General features: G+C 36.0%; 2 protein-coding genes and 2 pseudogenes across 4 annotated transcripts; 1 reads left to right on the forward strand and 3 right to left on the reverse strand.

Annotated features, from left to right (window-relative positions):
- Positions 1 to 95: 95 nt before the first annotated feature.
- LOC129884356 (receptor-like protein Cf-9 homolog) lies at positions 96 to 3,251 on the reverse strand (annotated as a pseudogene).
- A 201-nt stretch (positions 3,252 to 3,452) lies between these two features.
- Positions 3,453 to 7,069, reverse strand: LOC129884365 (receptor-like protein 9DC1; annotated as a pseudogene).
- A 1,380-nt stretch (positions 7,070 to 8,449) lies between these two features.
- Positions 8,450 to 17,516, reverse strand: LOC129884369 (DNA (cytosine-5)-methyltransferase CMT3-like). Of its 2 annotated transcripts, none has more exons than XM_055958683.1 (21): positions 16,866 to 17,516; positions 16,438 to 16,475; positions 16,240 to 16,339; positions 12,882 to 12,989; positions 12,677 to 12,796; positions 12,496 to 12,595; positions 12,223 to 12,392; positions 12,023 to 12,088; positions 11,684 to 11,944; positions 11,451 to 11,509; positions 11,312 to 11,378; positions 10,849 to 11,178; positions 10,677 to 10,745; positions 10,506 to 10,592; positions 10,311 to 10,398; positions 10,084 to 10,172; positions 9,891 to 9,995; positions 9,774 to 9,817; positions 9,601 to 9,670; positions 9,403 to 9,506; positions 8,450 to 8,945 (listed from the first exon to the last, which is right to left on the reverse strand). In XM_055958683.1, exons 1-21 carry the CDS (start codon positions 17,415 to 17,417, stop codon positions 8,783 to 8,785), a joined length of 2,790 nt encoding a protein of 929 aa, XP_055814658.1. In that variant the 5' UTR covers positions 17,418 to 17,516; the 3' UTR covers positions 8,450 to 8,782. The 2 variants fall into 2 exon arrangements, with proteins under 2 accessions (XP_055814658.1, XP_055814654.1); XM_055958679.1 differs by having other exon boundaries at positions 16,857 to 17,516.
- Positions 17,517 to 18,502: 986 nt separating this feature from the next.
- Positions 18,503 to 22,297, forward strand: LOC129884379 (uncharacterized). Of its 2 annotated transcripts, none has more exons than XM_055958690.1 (2): positions 18,503 to 18,662; positions 21,438 to 22,297. In XM_055958690.1, exon 2 carries the CDS (start codon positions 21,471 to 21,473, stop codon positions 22,104 to 22,106), a length of 636 nt encoding a protein of 211 aa, XP_055814665.1. In that variant the 5' UTR covers positions 18,503 to 18,662; positions 21,438 to 21,470; the 3' UTR covers positions 22,107 to 22,297. The 2 variants fall into 2 exon arrangements, with proteins under 2 accessions (XP_055814665.1, XP_055814670.1); XM_055958695.1 differs by having other exon boundaries at positions 18,504 to 18,658.
- Positions 22,298 to 22,702: the final 405 nt, after the last annotated feature.

A 22,702-nucleotide genomic window follows, 5' to 3' on the forward strand; every position in this document is an offset into this window, starting at 1 on the left:
TTGTTAAAAGGTTAAATCTTTTAGTACAGTTTTCGAATCTTTTCTATCATTTGAGTTAATCCACACACAAAGCAGGTTTATTAGTTACATGTATAGTTACATGGTGCCCAAACTGCATCTCTAGCATTTTTTAAAACGTAAGGAACACTGCTGCTTGCATTTTCCATCTGTAAGAAGAAATATCGCACATCATAAATCCATCGGCAATATAAGATTTGTTCTCTCACATGAGGATATAGTATAATAACATTAACATAAACTGATACAGAATCAGTATGTATAGAGCTTAACATGACTACATATCCCATAGTTTTGAACTTACATCTTGTGCCTCTGGGAACATGTCTAGATGCAATTATTTGTTCTTCTGTAATGCATTTGACCTCGCTGCTTCTTTCGCCTTCTCATAATGATTCTGTATTCTAAATCTTCAGCGATCCTGGAAAGCCAATTTGGATTTTGAGAAAGCATAAAATATGCAATGGAGAATCCAATAATCAATCCAGTACCATATCCCATAAGAACCACTTTCCAACTGAGCTCACTTAGAAATGTTGAATCATTTTCCTCATCCGGCACAAATGTTGTGTCGTTTGTCTCTGGTATCTGGTTACTTCCACAACCTCCAGAAACTGGGAATCCACGCAATCCATCGTTACCTTCATATGAATTGTTGTCAAATGTATCAAATTGATTCCCTTTTGGAATGCATCCTTCAAGATGATTGCGGGAGAGATTAAAAACTGCAAGAGATGTAAGAGAAGCAAGTTGCTTTGGTATCTCTCCTGAAAGCCTGTTGGATGAAAGGTCCATTGATTCGACTACAGATAACTTTCCAAGTGATGGTGGTATATGACCCTGCAACTCATTGTGAGATAAATTCAACACACGCAGTGCGATGAGGTCTCCCATCATACTAGGAATATGCCCTTCAAATTTGTTGTTTGAAAGATCCATTGTGGTGTACAAGGACAAGATTCTCACAACTTCAAACTCATATCCCTTTGTTACAACAGTTACCGAGTCTTGATAATATATTTGTGTTGTATCACCTAGTGCCTTCATTGTTTGATCAATCCTCCTCATTGCTTTCAGATTTCTGAAAAGACTTGTTGGAAATTCTGCTGTAAATGCATTGCAAGAAAGATCTAGCATCCGAAGCTGAGGAAACAATTTCGCACTACTTGAAGTTCTAATGAGTCCATGCAAATTATTGAGTCTCAAGCTCAAAACTTGTAGATTTGGAAGAGTCCCCAACCACATAGGGAATGTGTCATTGAGGTTATTGTTTCCCAAGTCAAGAACTTCCAAATCTTTGCAATTGGCCAAGGATCTTGGGAGTTTTCCCTCTAGATTATTTCCATGCAAGTTGAAGCTCTTGAGTTGACTTCCGGAGCTAAAAGTTGTTTGGAGATTCCCAGAAAGACTATTGTGTCTCATATCCAAAACCTCGAGTTGGTCACTCATGTTACCCAAACATTGTGGAATTGTTCCGTTCTAGTTGTTTCTTGCCAAATCTAGAACTATTAATGCTGTCAAATTGCAAACAGAAGAAGGGATCTCACCACTGAGATTATTATTTGATATGAGGAAATACTCTACAAAAGTTGGTGGAATAGGTAGGGATCCTTGAAGATTATTGGACCGTAAATCAATATAATATAGATGAGAACGAGGAATGTGGCCAATACGTGCCAACTTGTTATGTGAAAGATCCAACTGCTCAAGCTGCCCTGCTGTTCTAAAAAAATTCAATTCCTTTACTTCACAAGCAGCCAAGTGTAAGTGTGCAAGATCCGGCAAGGTAGATTTGGCATTTTTCTCATTGGTCAGTGATATACTATTAAATGAAAGATCAAGAAACCAAAGTTTTTTGAGGTTAGAAAAGAAGCTGACATCTACATTGCCAGAAAAGTGGTTGGATGGAATATCAAGCCATCTTAGGTCCACAAGGTTCTGAATTGACTTGGGAAGAGGACCTTGCAACTGGTTATGTCCTAGACGAATCTCGGTTATTGTATGGTACTTGAAATCCTTAAGTTGACCGGAAGGGTTGTTGAAACTCAAGTGTAGAACGCCTAGTGACGGTAGGGAGAATATCCAGAATGGTAATTCTCCATTCAAGGAGTTATTTGAAAGGGAAAGTTGAAATAGATTCTACAGTCCACTTGAAAAAAGAGGAAGTGATCCTTCCAGATGGTTATTTTCAAGGATCAAGTAGTTTATATTGGTGAGATTCCAAAGAGATGTCGGAATTGGCCCCGACAAATTGCAAGAATCAAGTATCAAGAACTGCAAAGAAGTTAGATATCCAAGAGATTCAGGCAGTAAATTACCATAAAAATTCACTTTACTGAGATGCACTGCTATTCCATTTGGTCTTTGGAAAATTACCACTTAGCTGATCATTGTCTTCTAAGTTAAGAACTTGCAAGTTGGACAGGTGAAAAATACTCTCAGGTATTATCCCATTCAATCCTGTACCCTCCAGCCTCAGAGTTGTTAAATGAGAAGAAAAATTGAGTGGAATGGTGGAAGAGATGTTCACATATCTAAGATCAAGCTCTTTCAATTGAGTCAAATTCTGAAGGAGCAATTTAAAATCGTGAGCTGCGAGTCTTAGCTCAGCATCAAAAAATAAAGGAGACTTACCAGAAAGATCAAGTGACTGTAATTTGGAAAGATGAGAGATTTCGAAAGGAATTCGACCAGAGAAGTATGAGTGGGAAAGATCAAGATGCATCAAACTTGAAAACCTACCAAATTTAGGTGAAATATGTGAATTAGAGAAGTTATTCCCAGAAAGGTCAAGCCTTTGGAGATAAGTGAGTTGGAATAGGCTGCTATTGGAATCAATCTTCCCAACAAGTTGGCTGCAGCTGAGGTCAACCTCAATCACATGCCCCGTCATCTCATCACATATTATTCCATCCCACGAACAACAATTTTTGTTCATGTTCCATGAACTCGTTTTAGGATAAGACTGTTTGTCACAAAGAAAAGATGCAGATGAGTCAACAACAAAAGTCTGGTTGAGTTCTAGAAGGGCAAGACTTTGATCTCTTGGGCATTTTGCCAATGAGGAAAGAACAAGTTGACACAGAATGAAAGATGCTAGTAGAAAAAAGAGGCCCATTATGCAAGAAAGTTGTGCTTTGTGTTATGCCAAATCAAAATTCATACAGCACTGGTGGATGTTAAAAGCAGTCAAATCTTGTTAGTCTTCTCAAGGATGCTATGATTTTTTGAGATTTTTTTCTTTGTGGTAACAGTTTTAGTCCAATTGCTAAAATAAAAATAAGATAATCAGAACGTTTGGCTCAAGTCAATGTACAACAAGTCTTTTCATGGAAATTTTAATGGACAAGTCTTTTCAAGTTGTTAATTTCACTTTGATATTAATTGTCAATGTTGAACAGATCAAACATACTGTATTCCATGTGAAAGATATATTCTAAGTCAATACACATTATCTGTGGAAATGTCAAAAGAAAGATATTATTTTGCAGAAAAATATCCTTTTTTTTTTCTTTACCAACACTTGGATGGAAAAATAAAAACACTTCATTGTGAGAAATATTACAACTATTATAGTAACACTTAATACCAAACTGCACATTAAAACAACATACTTCAATCCTAGTAGTTATTAAGGACTACAATTTATTCTTTATTTTATTTTATTTTTGTAAAGAAAAAGGAGTTTCAACCTCCAGGACACCAAAAAACTATAAAAGCATCTCTTGCTCAAGCAATCTCCTCCAAGAAGATATATTTGTTGTTGCAGGCATCAACTTCTTCACAGTCTTGATATCTCAACTGGACACACTCTTTGCTTACATAAAAGCTACAAACGAAAGAATCAGATCCCGAACACTAATCTCAATCTTTTAATACCACTTACAGTAAACTAAAAGAATTAGTATAGATCTTAACATGACTCTGGGAACATGTCTAGAACCAGTCACATATCCCATAGTTTTGAACTTACATCTTGTGCCTCTGGGAACATGTCTAGATGCCATTATTTCTTCTTCATCTTCTGTAATGCATTTGACCTCGCTGCTTCTTTCGCCTTCTCATAATGATTCTGTGTTCTAAATCTTCAGCGATCCCAGAAAGCCAATTTGGATTTCGAGAAGAAAGCATGAAATATGCAATGGATAATCCAATAATCAATCCAGTACCATATCCCATAAGAACCACTTTCCAACTGAGCTCACTTAGAAATGTTGAATCATTTTCCTCATCCGGCACAAATGTTGTGTCGTTTGTCTCTGGTATCTGGTTACTTCCACAACCTCCAGAAACTGGGAATCCACGCAATCCATCATTACCTTCATATGAATTGTTGTCAAATGTATCAAATTGATTCCCTTTTGGAATGCATCCTTCAAGATGATTGCGGGAGAGATTAAAAACTGCAAGAGATGTAAGAGAAGCAAGTTGCTTTGGTATCTCTCCTGAAAGCCTGTTGGATGAAAGGTCCATTGATTCGACTACAGATAACTTTCCAAGTGATGGTGGTATATGACCCTGCAACTCATTGTGAGATAAATTCAACACACGCAGTGCGATGAGGTCTCCCATCATACTAGGAATATGCCCTTCAAATTTGTTGTTTGAAAGATCCATTGTGGTGTACAAGGACAAGATTCTCACAACTTCAAACTCATATCCCTTTGTTACAACAGTTACCGAGTCTTGATAATATATTTGTGTTGTATCACCTAGTGCCTTCATTGTTTGATCAATCCTCCTCATTGCTTTCAGATTTCTGAAAAGACTTGTTGGAAATTCTGCTGTAAATGCATTGCAAGAAAGATCTAGCATCCGAAGCTGAGGAAACAATTTCGCACTACTTGAAGTTCTAATGAGTCCATGCAAATTATTGAGTCTCAAGCTCAAAACTTGTAGATTTGGAAGAGTCCCCAACCACATAGGGAATGTGTCATTGAGGTTATTGTTTCCCAAGTCAAGAACTTCCAAATCTTTGCAATTGGCCAAGGATCTTGGGAGTTTTCCCTCTAGATTATTTCCATGCAAGTTGAAGCTCTTGAGTTGACTTCCGGAGCTAAAAGTTGTTTGGAGATTCCCAGAAAGACTATTGTGTCTCATATCCAAAACCTCGAGTTGGTCACTCATGTTACCCAAACATTGTGGAATTGTTCCGTTCTAGTTGTTTCTTGCCAAATCTAGAACTATTAATGCTGTCAAATTGCAAACAGAAGAAGGGATCTCACCACTGAGATTATTATTTGACATGAAGACTAATTCTATAGAGGGTGGTGGAATTGGTAGCGTCCCTTGAAGACAATTGGACTCTAAATTAATAGAAAGTATTTGGGAAAATGATGAAATGTGGTCAATACTTGTCAACATGTTGTGAGCTAGATTAAGAATTGCTATGGAATGCATCCAATTAGACAATACCAAATCAGGAATTGTTCCTTGAATGTTGTTATATGACAGATCCAAGGTATAAAAGTTCTTTGCTGATCTCAAAAAATCCACTTCTTTTACTTGACAAGCGGCCAAATTTAAGTGTTCAAGAGACTGGGGCAAAGTAGAATTGACTTTGATCTCATTGGTCAGAGAAATATTATTATATGAAAGATCAAGATACCAAAGTTTTCTGAGGTTTGAAAAGACACTGACATCTACACTGCCACTAAAATTGTTATATGAAAGATCAAGAAGTTTTAGATTTCTGAGGTTCTGGAGTGACTTGGGAAGAGGACATTGCAATTGGTTATTTGCTAAATCAATCCCGACTAGGCTCACAAGGTTCTGAATTGATTTGGGAAGACATCCTTGCAACTCATTCTTGCCTATATTAACACTGACTAGTACTGAATTGTAACTGAATTCCTTAAGTTGACCAGAAAAGTGGTTATTATTCAAGTATAATTGACTCAGTACTGGCAGGGAGAATATCCAGGATGGTATTGATCCATTCAGGGAGTTATTTGACAGCAAAAGTGATTTCAGATTCTGCATTCCACTTGTAAACTGAGGATATATTGGTCCTTCAAGATAGTTATCTTGAAAATCCATATACTCCAGATGGGTGAGATTCCAAAGAGATTCCGGAATCTGCCCCGACAAATTGCAGGAACTAAGTTCCAATATTTGCAATGAAGTTAGATTGCCAAGACATTCAGGCAGGAAATTACCAGAAAAATTTACTCCAACAAGATTCAACTCCATGAGATATGCACTGCTATTCCATTTGGTCTTTGGAAAATAACCATTGAGCTGATCATTGTTACTTAAGTCCAGTGTTTCCAGGTTGGGCAGGTTAAAGATACTCTCAGGTATTATCCCATACAATCCTGTACCCCCCAGCCTCACAGTTGTTAAATGAGAAGAGAAATTCAAAGGAATGGTGGAAGAGATGTTCACACCACTAAGATGAAGCTCTCTTAATTGGGTTGAATTCTGAAGGAGCATCTTGAAATCGTAAGCTGCGAGTCTGAGCTCACTGTTGTACGGTAAAAAAAGAGACTGTAACTTGGAGAGATATGAGATTTCAGAAGGAATTTTACCTAAGAAATTGGAGTAGGAAATATTAAGATGCGTCAAGCTTGCAAACCTGCCAAATTTAGGCGAGATATGAGAACCGTCAAAGTCATTCACAGAAAGACTGAGCCTTCGGAGATGAGAGAGTTGGAATAGGCTGCTATTGGAATCAATCTTCCCAAAAAGTTGGCTGCAACTGAGGTCAAGCTCAATCACATGCCCCGTCATCTCATCACATGTTATTCCATCCCACGAACAACAATCTTTGTTCATGTTCCATGAACTCGTTTTAGGATAAGATTGTTTGTCACAAAGAGAAGATGCAAATGAGTCAACAACAAAAGACTGGTTGAATTCTACAAGGGCAAGACTTTGATCTCTGGGGCATTTTGCCAGTGAGGAATAAACAAGTAGACAAAGAAAGAAAGATGCTAGTAGAAACAAGAGGCTCATTTTGCAAGAAAGATGGTTGGTATAAAAAGTTGGTAATGAAGAAAGAAAGTTAGGCTTTGTGTTATATTTCCAAATCATAATTCATGAGATATATATACAAGGAGACAAATCTTGTTGGGGGATGTTAGACGTCCTTTTTGATTTGATTTTGGTCATATATTCCCTGTTATGTTCACAGTGGATTTGGGGCAACTTGCTACTTCCTTTTTCTACATTAAACGTATCCGTTCAGTGAAGTAAGAGCAGAAAAGGACAGCTCGAAATGAATGCGATATATCAAGTCTATACACAAGTCTTTCCGCGGAAATGTCAAATGAAAAACTTGATACAAGGTAATATTTTTACCTACTATGATAGGAAAAACACACTTAAGCATGGCTAATCTCACAATAATTCACTAAATTCACATGATTTGATATAAACAGTGAGTGAGTATAAGTTAACACATTTCTTTTTTCTGATAGTACAAAATATTCTCTACTTTGTTCGCCGTGGATTAGGGGCAACTGGTTACTTCCTCATTTCTACATCTACTTTAGCATTTTTTCCGGGGAAAGAGAAGGGTTTTAGGAACGTGCGTTGCACGTTTATTCTAAATAATAATGTTTTCATCAAAAAAAAAAAAATGTTATAAAGAAATATGAGATTCTTACCAAATAAATATAATGAATCATCAAGCTTATCAAATATAATTATACTTATATCTTGTCCTGCTATAATGATGCCACCAAAATTAAGAGATGAAAAAAATGACAAACATAAATATAATTAAATGTGGTAATACATATATATATATATATATATATATAATATATTTATATGAAGAATGAATCAAATAAAAGAAAAAACTTTGAAATCAACAATTGAACATTACCATTTCTTATTCAACTTTTTCCTTCATTCAATATGAGAAAATGAAAAGATAATTTAAAAAATTAATTGGTAGAATTGAAGGGTTTTGAAACCATGATCTATTCATTTTTATCTTTATTAATGTCTTTCTCATTTGATTACGGTACAATTATCATCTTTCTTACTATATCTTTCTCATTTAATTGCATTTAAAAGTTGATTCAATTTTTGGCTTAACATCTTCCTGGAGGCTGGGCCAACTTGTTACATCCTATTACTATTTAGTTACTTCCTATTTCTACGTCCAATTTAGTGGAGAAAGAGAAGAAACAAAGGGAAATCTCCTAATGCAAGAGACATTTTAAGTCAATATACAAGTCTTTTTGTGATAAAGGTACAAGTGTGATTCTTAAGAAACTTGTAAAACAAATATGTGAGAAATGTGACTATTTGGAAAGCATAGATGCCAATTGAAATCAAATTAAATGGTGCATATATGTATCATACATAAATTATTTGTTACAATACTGATGTATAGTTTGAAATCTCTAAATTGTAATAGGTATCAAGAGAAGTAATAGCATTTGAGGCTCCATGGAACAAAACTATAAAGACACCTCCATTCCAACAAGTAAAAACAAATTGCAGCTATTATTTCTTGAAGACCAACTTGGTCATGGGATGGAGGTATTAAATACCCTAAATTTTTCCTCCTTAGTTCTCGATTCTCACAAATGTTACATGGAATTGAATGCTGGAACTAGAATAGAACATGGCAAATGTTCGCGTTGCTATTACATAAACTCACGCCTTCACCAACATCAACATTGGCATGATTTGCATTGTGAAACAATGTCTGAAGGCAAATTAATAAATAACACTAACATCCTAAAAATAATCAGCCCCATATAAAGGGGGAAAGATCATTTGGTAGTCACAAATAATTAATCTTCAATTATTGAGACACTTCGTTACAATTTTGTTCCTCGTGAGATGGAAATTTTTTTGGCAATGAGAACAACGGCGTTTCTCCAGATAATCCCTTCATCGACATGGCCAAAGAATAGCCCAATGCTCGGGCAACTGGAACAGCAACTGCATTACCTACTTGCATGTACCTGAGCACCATATAACAATGAAAATATGTTGCAAGCAACAAAATGATGTTTCAAGTACAAAATAATCTCCAATAAAAAATGGCTACTCTTGACGTGCATATAAGCTGCTGCTGCTAAAAAATAATTAGCAGCTTTCCAAAACTACTTTTTGGTTAGCTTAGTATACCTATATCCATAATAGCCATTAAAATAATAAAAAGGGCAAGAGACTTTCAGTTCATAAATATCTCCCAAATACCAGCAGATCCTGAATACTGAGCCAAAATTGTGTCTCTGGCATGTTTCCAGATTCACTTATTCGTTTAAGCTCAAGCTGCATGATATTTTTTAGGTGAGAACAATAAAACATGTTCCCCCACCAGCCTATAGATGATATAGTGCAAAGCAAAGATTTAATAAAAGAATTACTGAAAACTCAGATCTTCAACCATAAATTAGATTTTAGTCAAAGCAATACCTTTCTTTAATTGGACCTATCAACTTGTAGTAGTCAGGAAAACCTTGGAGCCTTGCATTTTCACGAATTGTGAGCACTCTATCTTGTAGTGGATGTATTATAGTCTGGAAGGAACATGCAAACAAAGGACAATGCATCAGGATGAGACAAGATGAATAATTTAATGAATTGAGATAAGATGGCAAAGGTTAAAGCTACCTGATTATGGGGTTCGGCTCTCGTCACAACGGTTGGGACAGTTTCATCCCACCACAAACGACCAAACGGCCTACATGATGTCACACAATCAAAAACATTATTTAGCACTATGAAGAGGGAGGTAAAAATAAAGATACCAAATCAGAAAGGGGGCAAAAGAGATTTATCATTACTTTGAGGAACTACCACCTACAAAGCTCATAGCATAGTCAGGGACCTGTTACATTTAAGTATCATAAGATCCAGAAGACAAACAACACAATAACTATGTCACTCGAACAAAATCATACCAAAGGCTTCCCCGAAGGTAGTTTTACCCTCTCCACGTCTGGGTCCCATTCAACTTTATTATCTGGCCGAACACGAACTCCAGGCAAGTCCCTGAAGTTCGCACCCTAAAATCACAGAAGGTCAAGAAATCAGCACCACGAGGAGCTCATCACTTAAGTAACACAAATGGCATGACAGAAACAATTTGTATACCTTCCGCTTGGGAATTTGGCATACACGCTGATGGTCATCTTCATTCAACTGAAGAGGACGATGATCATACAGAACACTTCCCAGCACCCCTACAAAATAACCAGACTGCATCAGCAAAACTCATTAACACAGATCCCAATTCAAGCTCAACCCTAGTTACAACATTAAACCTCTAACATAGAACTAACAGACTTACAATACTCTACAAGCAAAATATGTGGACTCACCATCCCTCCCTAATCTTATAAAATGCTGGAAATCAGTTTTGGGCTCATCAGTGTAAGGCATTTCATCTCTTGGCTCATTGTTCTCCACCTAAAGAGAAAATCATATGCATAAAAGAGAGGGAAAATGATGCTACATTAGTTTATGTTTAAGTTATTGGAAGTGCCTTCAAAACAACTTCAATATCTCATACATACCGAAGGGAGATCAGAAAGTGCATCACCGAGAAAGAGTTCTTTCTTTAATTCAAGATCCTGTCCTGCATCATATGCAACTGTGTTTGACTGCATTAGCAAATGGATGCACATTTAGCAAATACCAAATGGTCCACAATTCATGACATTTAAAAAAAAAAATCAAAAAGCTACCTCAAATTCTGTGGGAATAACACCCCTCACAATAACTTTATGTGTGGGCAATGGATATTGTGGCAACTTCTGCAACATGACAAGATTTAAACAGAGTGAGGATGGTAGATAGGTACATTAAATTCAATATTGAAAAACTATTAAATAACTTACAAATGAAAATCAATATTACCTCTGATGAAAGAGCACCCCACATGAAGACACGCATACGAAATTGTGGAAGACCATACGCACCAGCTGCCATCATTCCCATCCGTGCTTGGTAGTTCATCCCTACAAGTCTGCTCAATGCATATCGCCCAAGGAAACCATTGGAGAATTTGATAAGGTCCACCACGTTCTCCATTAATACAAACCTCGGTTTCAAGAAATCCACAATGTCCATGTAGACATCAAGTTGTTTATTTTTTGGATCCTGCATCGGATTTTCTTTATTCCTAAAACGATTGAATCCACTGATTCCTTGGCAAGGTGGTCCACCGCATACAACATCAACATCCCCCTAGAAAACAACCAACAGAAAATTCAATCAGTATGGGTCAGCATCAAAAATCATTAGCAAGTTGATAACCTAAAAGTAGTCTACATTTTTTACAACAAAACCAGTAAGATTGAAACAGAGGGATAAAACTTACCGGCAATGGCAAAAGATTTGCTTTGAAGCCTTTCGCCACAAACTCTTTTATTTTCTTCGGGCAGTCACTATACACATATGTCAACTAGTTGGAAAGAGTTTTAAAAAAAAAGTCAGAATAAATTGTTTCAAGTGTATACCTTAAGCCATCTATTGGTTCCCAGGTGTCTTCCTCCGGTCCATAACCTCTCCAGCGAACCTAGGCACAAGGCAATTAAAGTGATTTCAGAAAATGACAAGGTCAGAAGCACTCAGGAAAGAAAAAAAACAGTTTTTCCCCAAAAGAAATCTGTTTATATTCTACCAAAGAAACTACAGCTTAACAACATGACACACATAAAATTGAAGAATTCCAAGCTCAATGGCTTAGTACCTTGAAGTAAAGCCCAGGTTTGTTATTTTCTTTTGGATCTCCATAACAAACTTCTAAAAGTTCTTCCACCTCAAAAATTTCACCTTCTTTATTATCACTGGAATCTTCATCTTCATCATCACTGGAATCTTCTTCAACTTCATCTATTACTTTCAAATGAGGGTGTGGAGGAACAATGCTTTTTACCAAGGAACAAGAGACACAAAGCTGCACCCACTCCTTCAGAAGTGATAAGAAGTCACTGGCATACTCGTTCCTCACCTGAGTATTGCATAAATTTTCTTCATTATCACGGCAACGAGAAAATAGTGGCCTTTTATACCTACAATCAATATATACCTGAGTCTCTGGGTGGTTCAGTCTCAAGCTGTCACATGCATGCTTGTTGAGGTCAACAGCCCATTTCTGCATCCAAGAACTTATATTAACAGAACAGACAACCTGACTACAGGTCTTATAAAAAGACAAGAATGCAAGCCACATTCTGCTGGTTCAAATTGGTAAAACATAGAATAAGTAAGATGAAGGAAAGAACATACAGTAACAAGTTTGACGCCTTTGCTATTAGCACCCAAGCATAGCCCCGTGGACATTGCTCCACATCCTGAATATAGATCCAAGAGCTTCTTTTCCAGATTGTGTTCTTTGACCTCACCGGCATCAATGTCACTTGATATAGTAGAAGATGAACTAACTGGACTTGTAGTGTCTACAGAGAATTACGCACTCCATTAAGCACATTTAAGAATGAATACTATCGCAAAAGGACCAAAGATGTTATCCGTTATTTTAAAGTGTCAGCAAAGAAATACCAGGCGGTAAGCTAATGAAAGAAGAGTATGGAAGCAAGTACTTCATATCATAGTAGAAATCACAATTTGATTTTACATTTTCCTTGAACTGTAAAGTTGCCTGCAACAACATTCTGCTCTCATTAGTTCAACCATTCTATACCAATACAAAGTACCCATCAGTAAGGTAAAAAATACATACATTTGAGGGCACAGGAACAATCTTGAGTTTAGTCACAAGGCAATCAATAGGGTTATCATCCTTGATTTCAGAAAGGAATACACGCTTATTGTCAATGAACTGATCATGGCTTTTAATAACCTAGTGGGGAAAAGGAGATGTCAGTCCACTATAGCATCACAAAGGAAAAGAAAACCTTTCATATGATAGAGTTGGCATTTCTTACAGTATCCTTAGCTCTGTAAAACCATTGAGCTGCAAAATACTGCATGCCATCAACTGCTTCAAAGAATTCGACAATCTTGCATATGTAATCATCCTCATCATCAGCAGCCTAGTTACATGACAGATAATAAAAATAAATCAAGTCATGGACTCATTATATGCCTATATAACAAAATACAACTTACAATAACTGAGCTATAATAATTGGAAAAATCTTACAATCAATTGTAAAATATGAAATTCGGCCTACTTCAACCCAACTCATGAGGGAGGACAGCTCAAATTTATATAAAGAGAACATCAATCCATTCTCAAACCAATGTGGGCCTCTAAGCCACCCCAAACTACCAACTGACGCATGGATGACATAAATAGGGGCCTAAATGGGGAAAGACTTGGCTCTAATACCATTTTAGGTGTGAACATTAGGTCTAAATCAACCCCGAAAACTACCCCATGAGAAGAGGATTGCCAAGTCTACATAAGGGGACCACCAACCAATTCCAAACTACTATGGGACTCTAAAGCCTGATTTGTTTGCACTCATTGGAGGTTTGAATCTAAATATTTCAAACATTAAACCATTAAGTGTATTTGTTTTTATTAAAATTTGAACTCTTAATTAGTCTGAGATCTTAATCATTAAGATCTAGAACAAAGTTTTAATATCATTAAAAGGAATTCTTGTGTGAATAATATTCACTATCACTCTATCCACAATCACCAACTACCACCATTAATCACCTATGTCATTACAATCAACACCACCACTAACCACCTCTGCCATTACAATCACCACCACCACCATTACCATCATCTACCACCAACCATCTCTACCATCACAATCACCACCATTGCTAACCACTAATTGCTACCACACTTGCCTCCTCCAACATTATAATTATATTTGTTGCCATCGCCACCTTTGTCTCTGTAGCAGTCACCTCCTCCATTACCACTATCTCCACTATAATCAATTCCTACTACTTTCAAACTCTTTCATCACAACTAGCATCACCACTAGCTACCACCACACATTCTTCAATCTCCACCACTACTATCAAACACTACTACCAATCACATTTATCATCATAACTACCACAAACACATCATCAACCACCACACATTCTAAAATCACCACCAACTTCATCATTACAACCATTAATACCACTACCAATCATCACATCACCAACCACCATCACTATCACAACTATCACCACCATCATTACTAGCTACTAACAACAACTATTATAATCACCACCATTACTACAAAATATCTTCACTTTAACTAGCAAACACAAGTGTTTCATTTTTTTTATCAAATAATGATTTTATTTTATTATTTTTATTTAATATTTATTTAAATTTTATATTTATTAAGTACATATTTTGTCAAGTCTAGGATCTCAACACCTTTTTCTCTTTTAGATGATCATGATATGCGAACCAACATGTGGGTACCTCAACTAATTCATGAGAAAGACCAAAAATTTAAATAACATAACCCAGAAACTACTAACTACGCCACTCTTATTTGTCAATCTAAATATTCCCCAAGGTAGCAATAATGTATAATCACATCCACCTCTATTATCCTAGAATTTATATAATTAATGTGAGTCATCTAAATTTGTCAACTTAAACTTTGTTGATACTCAAGGTCTTGGAATTATTTACAAATTTATTTGACTTTACACGATGTCCACAATACACTATGAAGAATCTATAAGTAAAAGATTTTACATTCTTTACTGCTAGCCAAACAGAAGCATATCAAAGTAAGCAATGATACTAGGTCCCAAGCAGGGGCGGATCTACATGGGAGTGAGGGCCGAACCCCCTCAATCGAAAAATTACGTTGTATATAGAAGGTTAAATTTGAATATTATGGATATATACCCTTTAATGACCCCCTTAGTACAATTGAAAAGAATGGCTTAGCGGTCAAAGGGGTTCAATTTATAACTAAGGTCGTGAGTTCAATTCTCGCTCAGGTCTTTTTTTAAAAGTTTCTCACTCCCTTTTCTATTTAATGTGCATTTTGGGCTTTGAATATGTTGTTGGGCTTGAGTCTTTCTCACTCTCGAATGAGCAATTGTGGATGGGTAGACAAAAAGTAGTTAGCCCATTTGTGTATATTTGTTATTTACTTAATTGTTTTTTTATTTTTTTTAAATTTAAATATTTTATTTAAAATATTTTATATATTTTTTTTATGTAATTGGAATGAAAAATATTCCTATTCTCTCTTTTTAATGCTCACATATAAGCCCTAACTAGATTTCTATAATTTCTAACTGATTTTCAATATTAACACACTTTTCCACCAAAAGAAAAGAAATAACACACTATGCATATCTCGTTTTGTTAAATTTTATATATTATTTATCGAGTTACATAGTGAGTTCTTTTCAACTATATTTTTATCATTCTACATATTAATATATTGATGTTGTTCAACATCTTTTGTTATTATTACTATTGTTATTGAGTACTAAAAATATATTATTTTTAAAAAAGTGTAAATATTGAATTATTAATATCATAATATTTTTTATTTTCTTTATCAATTTCAAAAAAATATATTATGATATTAATAATTCCATACACACTTTTTTAAGAAACTTATCTTTTGTGGGGCATTAATTTAAAAGAAAAAATAGAAAGTTTAAAATAAAGTAGGACAGTGCAAAGTGAAAGTTAAAAAAATATATTTTTTAAAAAAGGTTCGACGGTGTAGAGAAAAATGGAAAGAAATGTTAAAAGGACAAATAAGGCGAGTTAAAATTTAGCAAACGTCTGCTTTAATTTTTCTTTGCTTATTTCCTTTCTTTATATGTTGAACACCCTATATTAAAATCCTGCATCCGCCACTAGTCCCAAGTATCATCTCCAGCCATTATCCATAAAAAGTTGGACTGGCCTCAAATTATGCCCTCGTACAATTTAACATTAAGAGCCCATTTGGAGGGGCTAGCTTTTAAACATGTTTGACTAAAGCTAACTTTAAGCCATAGAATTCTTAAAGTCGATCAAAAATGAAAAGTTAGGATTTCTAACTTTTTTTCTAAGTACTTAAAGTCATTTTCTTTGAGTATGAAAATTACTTTTATATAAATTATATTTTAACTAAAGCAATTTTATCCAAACACTCAAGTGCTTATTTATAAAAATAATAAGCAAGCACTTCAAAGTTCTAAAAACAATTCATACATAAAAGTTAATTTTTTTAAGCCCATCCAAACGGGCTTTAAGAAAGAATACATAAAAAGTACCCACATTCCTATCGGACCACTAGATATGGGTAAATCAAAACAATGAAGGAGCCATATACCATATGTGATTACTTTACACTTTACCTTTACATGTGCATCATCCTCGAGATAATAAATCTGATCATCAACCTCTGCTCGACTAAAATGGCACTTAGCTTGAATTAACTGGTCAGAATCATCTTGACTGAAACATGAAAGTACCAATAGAACAAACCACTCAAAATCAAAAATATTATTTTGAGCCAAAAATGATGTTGAGATGGATAGTAGCATAAGACTTACCCATTAAAATTCTTGGTACCATTTGCTTTCCCCTTATTCTGTTTTACAAAAAACAGTCATAGGTAAAATATAAAATAAATGATGTCAAATAAAAACAGTCAGATAGACTATCAACAACAGTCACATGAAATTGGCTCATTTAGTATATGAATATGTTCGATATCAATTTAATTCATGTGATAGATCAGCATATCTAATAAAGCATATCTAATAAATGCAGGCATAAAATGAAGAAGATGGCATTTATTCAGAGGCTTCAAAGGTAGCATCTAGTTTAGTAGCACAATGTCACATATACCATATAAATCTAATACAAAAAATCATAACTTTCATGCTATTTAAGATTGTATTCAACATTTTAGCAACTAGATTGTAAATATTTCAAAGTCAAAAAGGAATTAAAACCTTAAAGCAAGAACCTTTCTTACGTAGCGATGAGGCCACTTCAGTCGAGCTTCTGCATCCGGAACAGGGTCACCAGCGAGTACACACTGTTCATCTTTCACTTTCTCAGATCTCTTAGGCTTCCTTTTTGAAGGTGATATTGACAAGCTCTTCTTCAGATTCCCTTGCTCAGTTTCATCAACATCTTCTTCATCGACAAAATCACTATCAGCTACAGAATCCACCAAAGGTTCCACCTTTACTGCAGCTCGCCTCGTTGATTTCTTGCTCGGCGTCACCGAATTAGACTCGGATACAAATTCACTATCAGCTGGTGAAGCTACACCAGATTCTGCCTTTTCTACAGCTAGCTTCTTCAACTTCTTGTTATTGCTTTCTACCACTGGACTTTCAGCTGTTTTTTGTCTCGTGGATTTCTTCTTCGTTGATAAAACAGGTTGCTCCGATTCAAAATCGCTATCAGATGGTTGAGCTACTACTGGATCTGGCTTTTCTACTGCAAGTCTCTTCGATTTCCTGCTGCCAGAAGAAGACTCCGGCTTTCTCGCCGGAGAAGATTTCCGTTTGCTCGGCATTGAGATATCTGAAGAGATGCAGTAGTAGGTCACGGAGACGGCGGCAGCCGTACAGTGTGTACAGTGGCGGGAGGATGAGGGAATATAGGAGAAACGCAAATAAATAGAAGAGCTGTATTTGACTTTTATAATCATTTTTTTTGGGCTTAGCGAAAAAATTTGAAAAAAGTTGAAAGAGGGAGAAAAAGGCGGGACTTGCGGAATTATTGGGCAATTTCGAAATTGAATTGGAAATATGGCCTGAATTCCGGTAAAATAAATAAAAATGAAACAAATATTTTCGTTTATTACATGTGAAAAGTTTTTAGTCAAGTTTAAATTAATAAATCTAGACATATTATGAATCTGAAGTTTCTCAACTTACATTCATGCAACTACATTAATTTCTCATGATTTTTAAGTGTCTGATTACATGTAAGAAAGTGCATTTAATTTACTTAATTATCATTGTGACAAAAATTAATTTGATGTATATTGTTTTGTAAACTGAAAATTTATCATTACTTAAATGTGAACCATTGTGTTGGGCTATTTATTTCTAAAATTAGACCGATATACACAAACGTATCTATTTGGGATGTCATTTAGATTTTGTCTCTATTTATAAAAGTTGTGCAAATATAAGCCTTAGAAATTATTCTTTCAAGCAACATTAAACTTACGTCTAATGCTTGTTCATGGTCAATGCTACAGACAAAGTATTAAAAAGTCATTAACGTTTAAATGACTTAATTGTCGTCTAACGTTTGAATATCTTACAAAATCTTAGATCATAATATGACATTTTCTCGTTTGACTTTTAGTTTTCTCAATGTTACAGACAAAATTTTAAAAGAACGTCATCGTTTAAATAACTTACAAAATTTGAAATCATAATCTAATATTTTTTTTGTATAATTTTCAATTTTACAAACAAAATATTAGATTGTTGTCAATGTTTGAATTGCGTACAAAATTTAAAATCATAGTCTAACAATTTCTCTCATTTAGTTTTTACTTTACTGAAAATAAATCTTTAAAGTTGTGAGGAGAAAATAATCATTTACCAAAGAGTTGTTTGTAAAAGGACAAATGTGTGAAGATTAGAGGCCCATCTAAAGCGAAAGAATTGGGGGCCCAATCCGACAGTCCTCTTGTAGTGGGCTTGTTAGATGAACAACGAACAATCGGACCCTCAAATTCCAGCTTCAGTGTTTCTTCTCCCATGGCTGCCAGCACTTCCTCAAGCTCTCTATCAATTTGTATGTATGTTATCTTCATCTCTAATTATTGGACTACCTTTCTTCAACTTTTTATTGTTAAACATAATTGGAATGGAATGTTCTGCTTACACCCACTGCACATGTATAGTTTATTCATTTGAATTCCCTTCATTATAAGCCAATTCATTTGGGACCCTGCAGATCCACTCTTTTTCCTATTCAAAGATCAGCCCCTTGGCTCTGTGTTTTCACATCGAGAATAGTTACAATGTGCAAATTGGGTTTAAAAAAATGTGTTCTTTTGTATAGATATATTGTTAAATCTGCGTGATTGCTAAGTGCATTCACTCGCTGTGCAAGTTTGCGTTTTTACATGTTTCTTTATACGACCAAAGTACTAGGAGCAAATCAATTAGTTTACAACAACAACAACCTAGTGAAATCCCACAATATGGGGTGTGGGAGGGTAAAGTGTACGCACACCTTACTTTTACTAAGGTATGAGTATGACGGTTGTTTACGAAAGACCCCCGGCTCAATAAAAGCATAAAAAGAGGCTAAGAAGTTCAAAGCGATATAGGAAAGCAAATAACGAGAGCGACACAGATAAAATAGAGTAATCAAAGTACAAAAAGTAATAACTAATAACAGAAATCAGAGCACAAGAAATTATAGTGCGCTAATGCGCCTACTAATAAGGGAGAATAATGAGACTATGTACTAGCCTTCTATCCTAATGTGGGTCCTCCATACCCTCCTATCTAAGGTCATATCGTCGGTAAGTTGTAGCTGCGCCATGTCCTGTCTAATCACCTCTCCCCAATATTTCTTCGGCCTACCCCTACCTCTTCTGAAATCATCCATGGCCAACCTTTCACACTTCTGCACTGGGGCATCTGTGTCTCTCCTCTTCACATGCCCAAACTATCTCAGTCGCATTTTCCGCATCTTGTCTTCCACCGAGGCCACTCCTACCTTGTCCCGAATAGCCTCGTTTCTAATCCTGTCACTCCTGGTATGCCCACACATCCATTTCAACATTCTCATCTTGGCAACTTTCATCTTTTGAACGTAAGAGACCTTAACTGGCCAACACTCTGCCCCATATAACACAGCAGATCTAACCACCACTTTGTAGAACTTGCCCTTAAGTTGTGGTGGCACATTCTTGTCACATAGCACACCGGAAGCGAGCATCTCCCTTAAACACTATTGATAGAAAGGGTAGAAGGGTATGATAGGATATAGAGGCAAGACAATGAAAAGCCATAGATTTTGCCTAAGCACAATACACAATTTGCATAATCCCAATGTCTGTAGACGACAACCCTTTTATCCCTTCGTCACGTGCTTCCATACTCAACATGGATCCCAAGTAAATCCCTTGTCGGGCTGACTAATTTCTTGCCTTCATCGCGTTTTAGTCCCTGGTCTGAATAACTGGCTCATAAGAACTATCTGAGTTATCCATGTTCACAAGAGTCATTCATACAGAATCATTTCAAAAATTAAACTGGCACGGGGATTTCTAAGATGTACAGAAGAAATCCTCAAGAAACCTAGAACTCATCCTTCGATGTAGATACGGCAATGGTTAATGTGGTAGTTTCAACAACGAAATTTGTTGGGTGTTCAAACAAAGTTTCACATTGGTAGCTGAAAAAGATTGGGAAGCTACATATTAGGTGTTGGATCTCTTAATTGTGTGGGGCCTTATGAGGAAAACCATTTGGGCTTGACCCAAAGCGAATGATATCTCTCCATGTTAAGAGTATCATTGGGTTGATTTAGCCCGACAAAATTAAAGGTGGATATGGCGTCATCTTCTTCTGTAACTGCATCTCCTTCTATTGCCTACACCAACTGCTTTTCCTTTATCTATCTGCGTATACTACTCTTCATCATCTTTCCCTGTCTTCATGTCGTCTGGTTGTTTTGCTTCCTTTTGTTTCTCCTCAAGTAGTTTAGCTAGAGTCCTCTGTGTTCCAAATGAGGCACTCAACAGTAATACATATAGATTCATAGATACAAATATTTGTAACCTTTGTGCATTAGAAAGATGTACATAGAAATCATATAACATTCTGAAACAACTTAAAGATCACATGAAAATGCTTTTAAGGCTTATTGCTTTTCATTATTGATTTTATGAAATGTCACAGTTATCATATATCATGTATTTTTTGTATCCCTAAAGTATCGTTCCAACCTTATCGGAAGGAGTCAATGATACTTACTGGGTACGATTATTTATATTGTACTCAGCCCCCTTTTTTTGTGGGCATTTACATACATTTATCAGTTTATTCAATTCCCTGCAGTTCCTGATACTAATCCATTGTTAATGACTTTTTGTTAACCAATTTGAAAATTAACTTGATTTCATGAAGTATGAGTCCCTTGTGTTTGGAGGACTTCTTGATACTCATGAATATAGTCGCTTTGTGACATTTGGATTGGCGATGTTTTCCAGATGGAAGGCTTTTTTCCTAAACAACTCTCATGTCTGTTTCAAAAACCAAACTTTTTATTGGAAGACAATCCAAAAACGTTGCTGGAGTACCTGTAACAAAAAATCCTGTTTCTCAAAAACAACTACTCTATCTAAAGACAATCCATGTACAATTGTTTTCCTTAAATTTTTTATTATCAAAAACAGACCCTACAATCTATTCGGACACCAAAACTTTGAAGAGTTCCTTATCCAGATGTCTTCTTGCAGATGCATTTATTGGTGATGATATCACACAACCTTAAGTGGTACTAAGAAAACTACTTTCAGCATCATGATAATCCTGATATTTGTTCTTCTCTTCAGGACCCAAAATTGGGTACAATCAGAAATTCCTAAATGACAGCACCAGGACGACCACAACCGGAAGTGCCATCAATCGACCTCGAGGAGTACTCTGCATCAAAGACTCTGATTCCTTTTGTACAACCAGTCCCTCTACTTCGAGGTCCCATCAAGGCTGGCTCACAAGAAGAAATAGCTGGGCGATTCATCCTTGCATTTAAAGACCCTATCTCATGGGCCTCTGCATACAAGGCTTGTGAGTCTCAAGTCACTCAACAATGTGAATCTGGAGCTAGGATTGGTTGCTCTATCGCAGCCTCAGACAAATGTAAAATCCCTTGGTGGAAATCATTCACTGGCAGTGCTTCCAATCAAGATTTTGCAGAGAGGGCGAGATGCGAAGAACGTGAAATGGAGGCTTGCCTTGAAGCAGCAAAGGGGAAGTGCCATGAATTTGCAAAGCAGAAGTGCTTCCCTGCATTTCGTGATGCAAGGATTGCAATAAAAGGTTTGAGTCCCAAGTTGAACAAAAAAGAGTTATCCAGGCTGATTTCTTGGGTGAACTTAGGGGAGAAGTGTCGGATAGCTGATCTTTGGAGATCAGAGAGGCCTTGGCTTGAGTTTAAGGCACAACTAGAAGTGTCTTATTGCAAAGGGAGTGATATATTAGGTTCAGATGACACAAATTAATGAATATTTTTGAGAACTAATATTGTGCAGTTTGATTAGTAACTGAAGTTCCATGTGACGGTACATGTTCTTGTCTTCTTGATCCTATACTTCAAGAAATCTTTCTTTTGCTTCTTGTATTTCTATTTTGTGGCAGTACTAATGCATAGTGCCCATAAATGTGGTGAAATCTGTTGACTTTGACCAAGAAACACCCATGCTTTGTTAACTCCATGACTTAGATTTAGTGATTTTGAATAAATTAAGAGTTCGAATCAATCATGTGGGTTTGTGATGTCCATTTCTCAACAATCAACTATATGTGTGGACTCTGTCTACCGTGCAGTGAAGTGACAATAGGTCCGACTAGTTTGAATTTAGGAAAGGGATAGTTTTCAGACCTAGAATGAGCTAGAAAATTGTAACCACAAGCCATACTACATGAGGGAAGCAATTAGCATTAAGGTACTGAAAAAATGGGATGTGCCAAACTCACATATGGGATTTGACCCTTCACTTGTCCTGAGCAGCCTAACTGGGCACCAGTACAACAGGAAATTGTGTTTTAGACGTAATATACTCACACCTAAAGTTCATGATTTTGTCCCCTCTGGAGA

This window comes from Solanum dulcamara, chromosome 1, assembly GCF_947179165.1.
Source record: "Solanum dulcamara chromosome 1, daSolDulc1.2, whole genome shotgun sequence".
Classification (NCBI taxonomy): Eukaryota; Viridiplantae; Streptophyta; class Magnoliopsida; order Solanales; family Solanaceae; genus Solanum; species Solanum dulcamara.

What these genes read in the sequence shown, in the direction of transcription:
- LOC129884369 (XM_055958679.1), bottom strand. Translation starts at nt 17,417, where the DNA reads ATGCCGAGCAAACGGAAATCTTCTCCGGCGAGAAAGCCGGAGTCTTCT. An exon ending in GAACCAATAGATGGCTTAAG is followed by an intron (nt 11,379 to 11,450) that starts GTATACACTTGA and finishes ATATGTGTATAG; the next exon opens with TGACTGCCCGAAGAAAATAA. An exon ending in TATAAGATTAGGGAGGGATG is followed by an intron (nt 10,173 to 10,310) that starts GTGAGTCCACAT and finishes GTTATTTTGTAG; the next exon opens with GGGTGCTGGGAAGTGTTCTG.
- LOC129884379 (XM_055958690.1), top strand. Translation starts at nt 21,471, where the DNA reads ATGACAGCACCAGGACGACCACAACCGGAAGTGCCATCAATCGACCTC.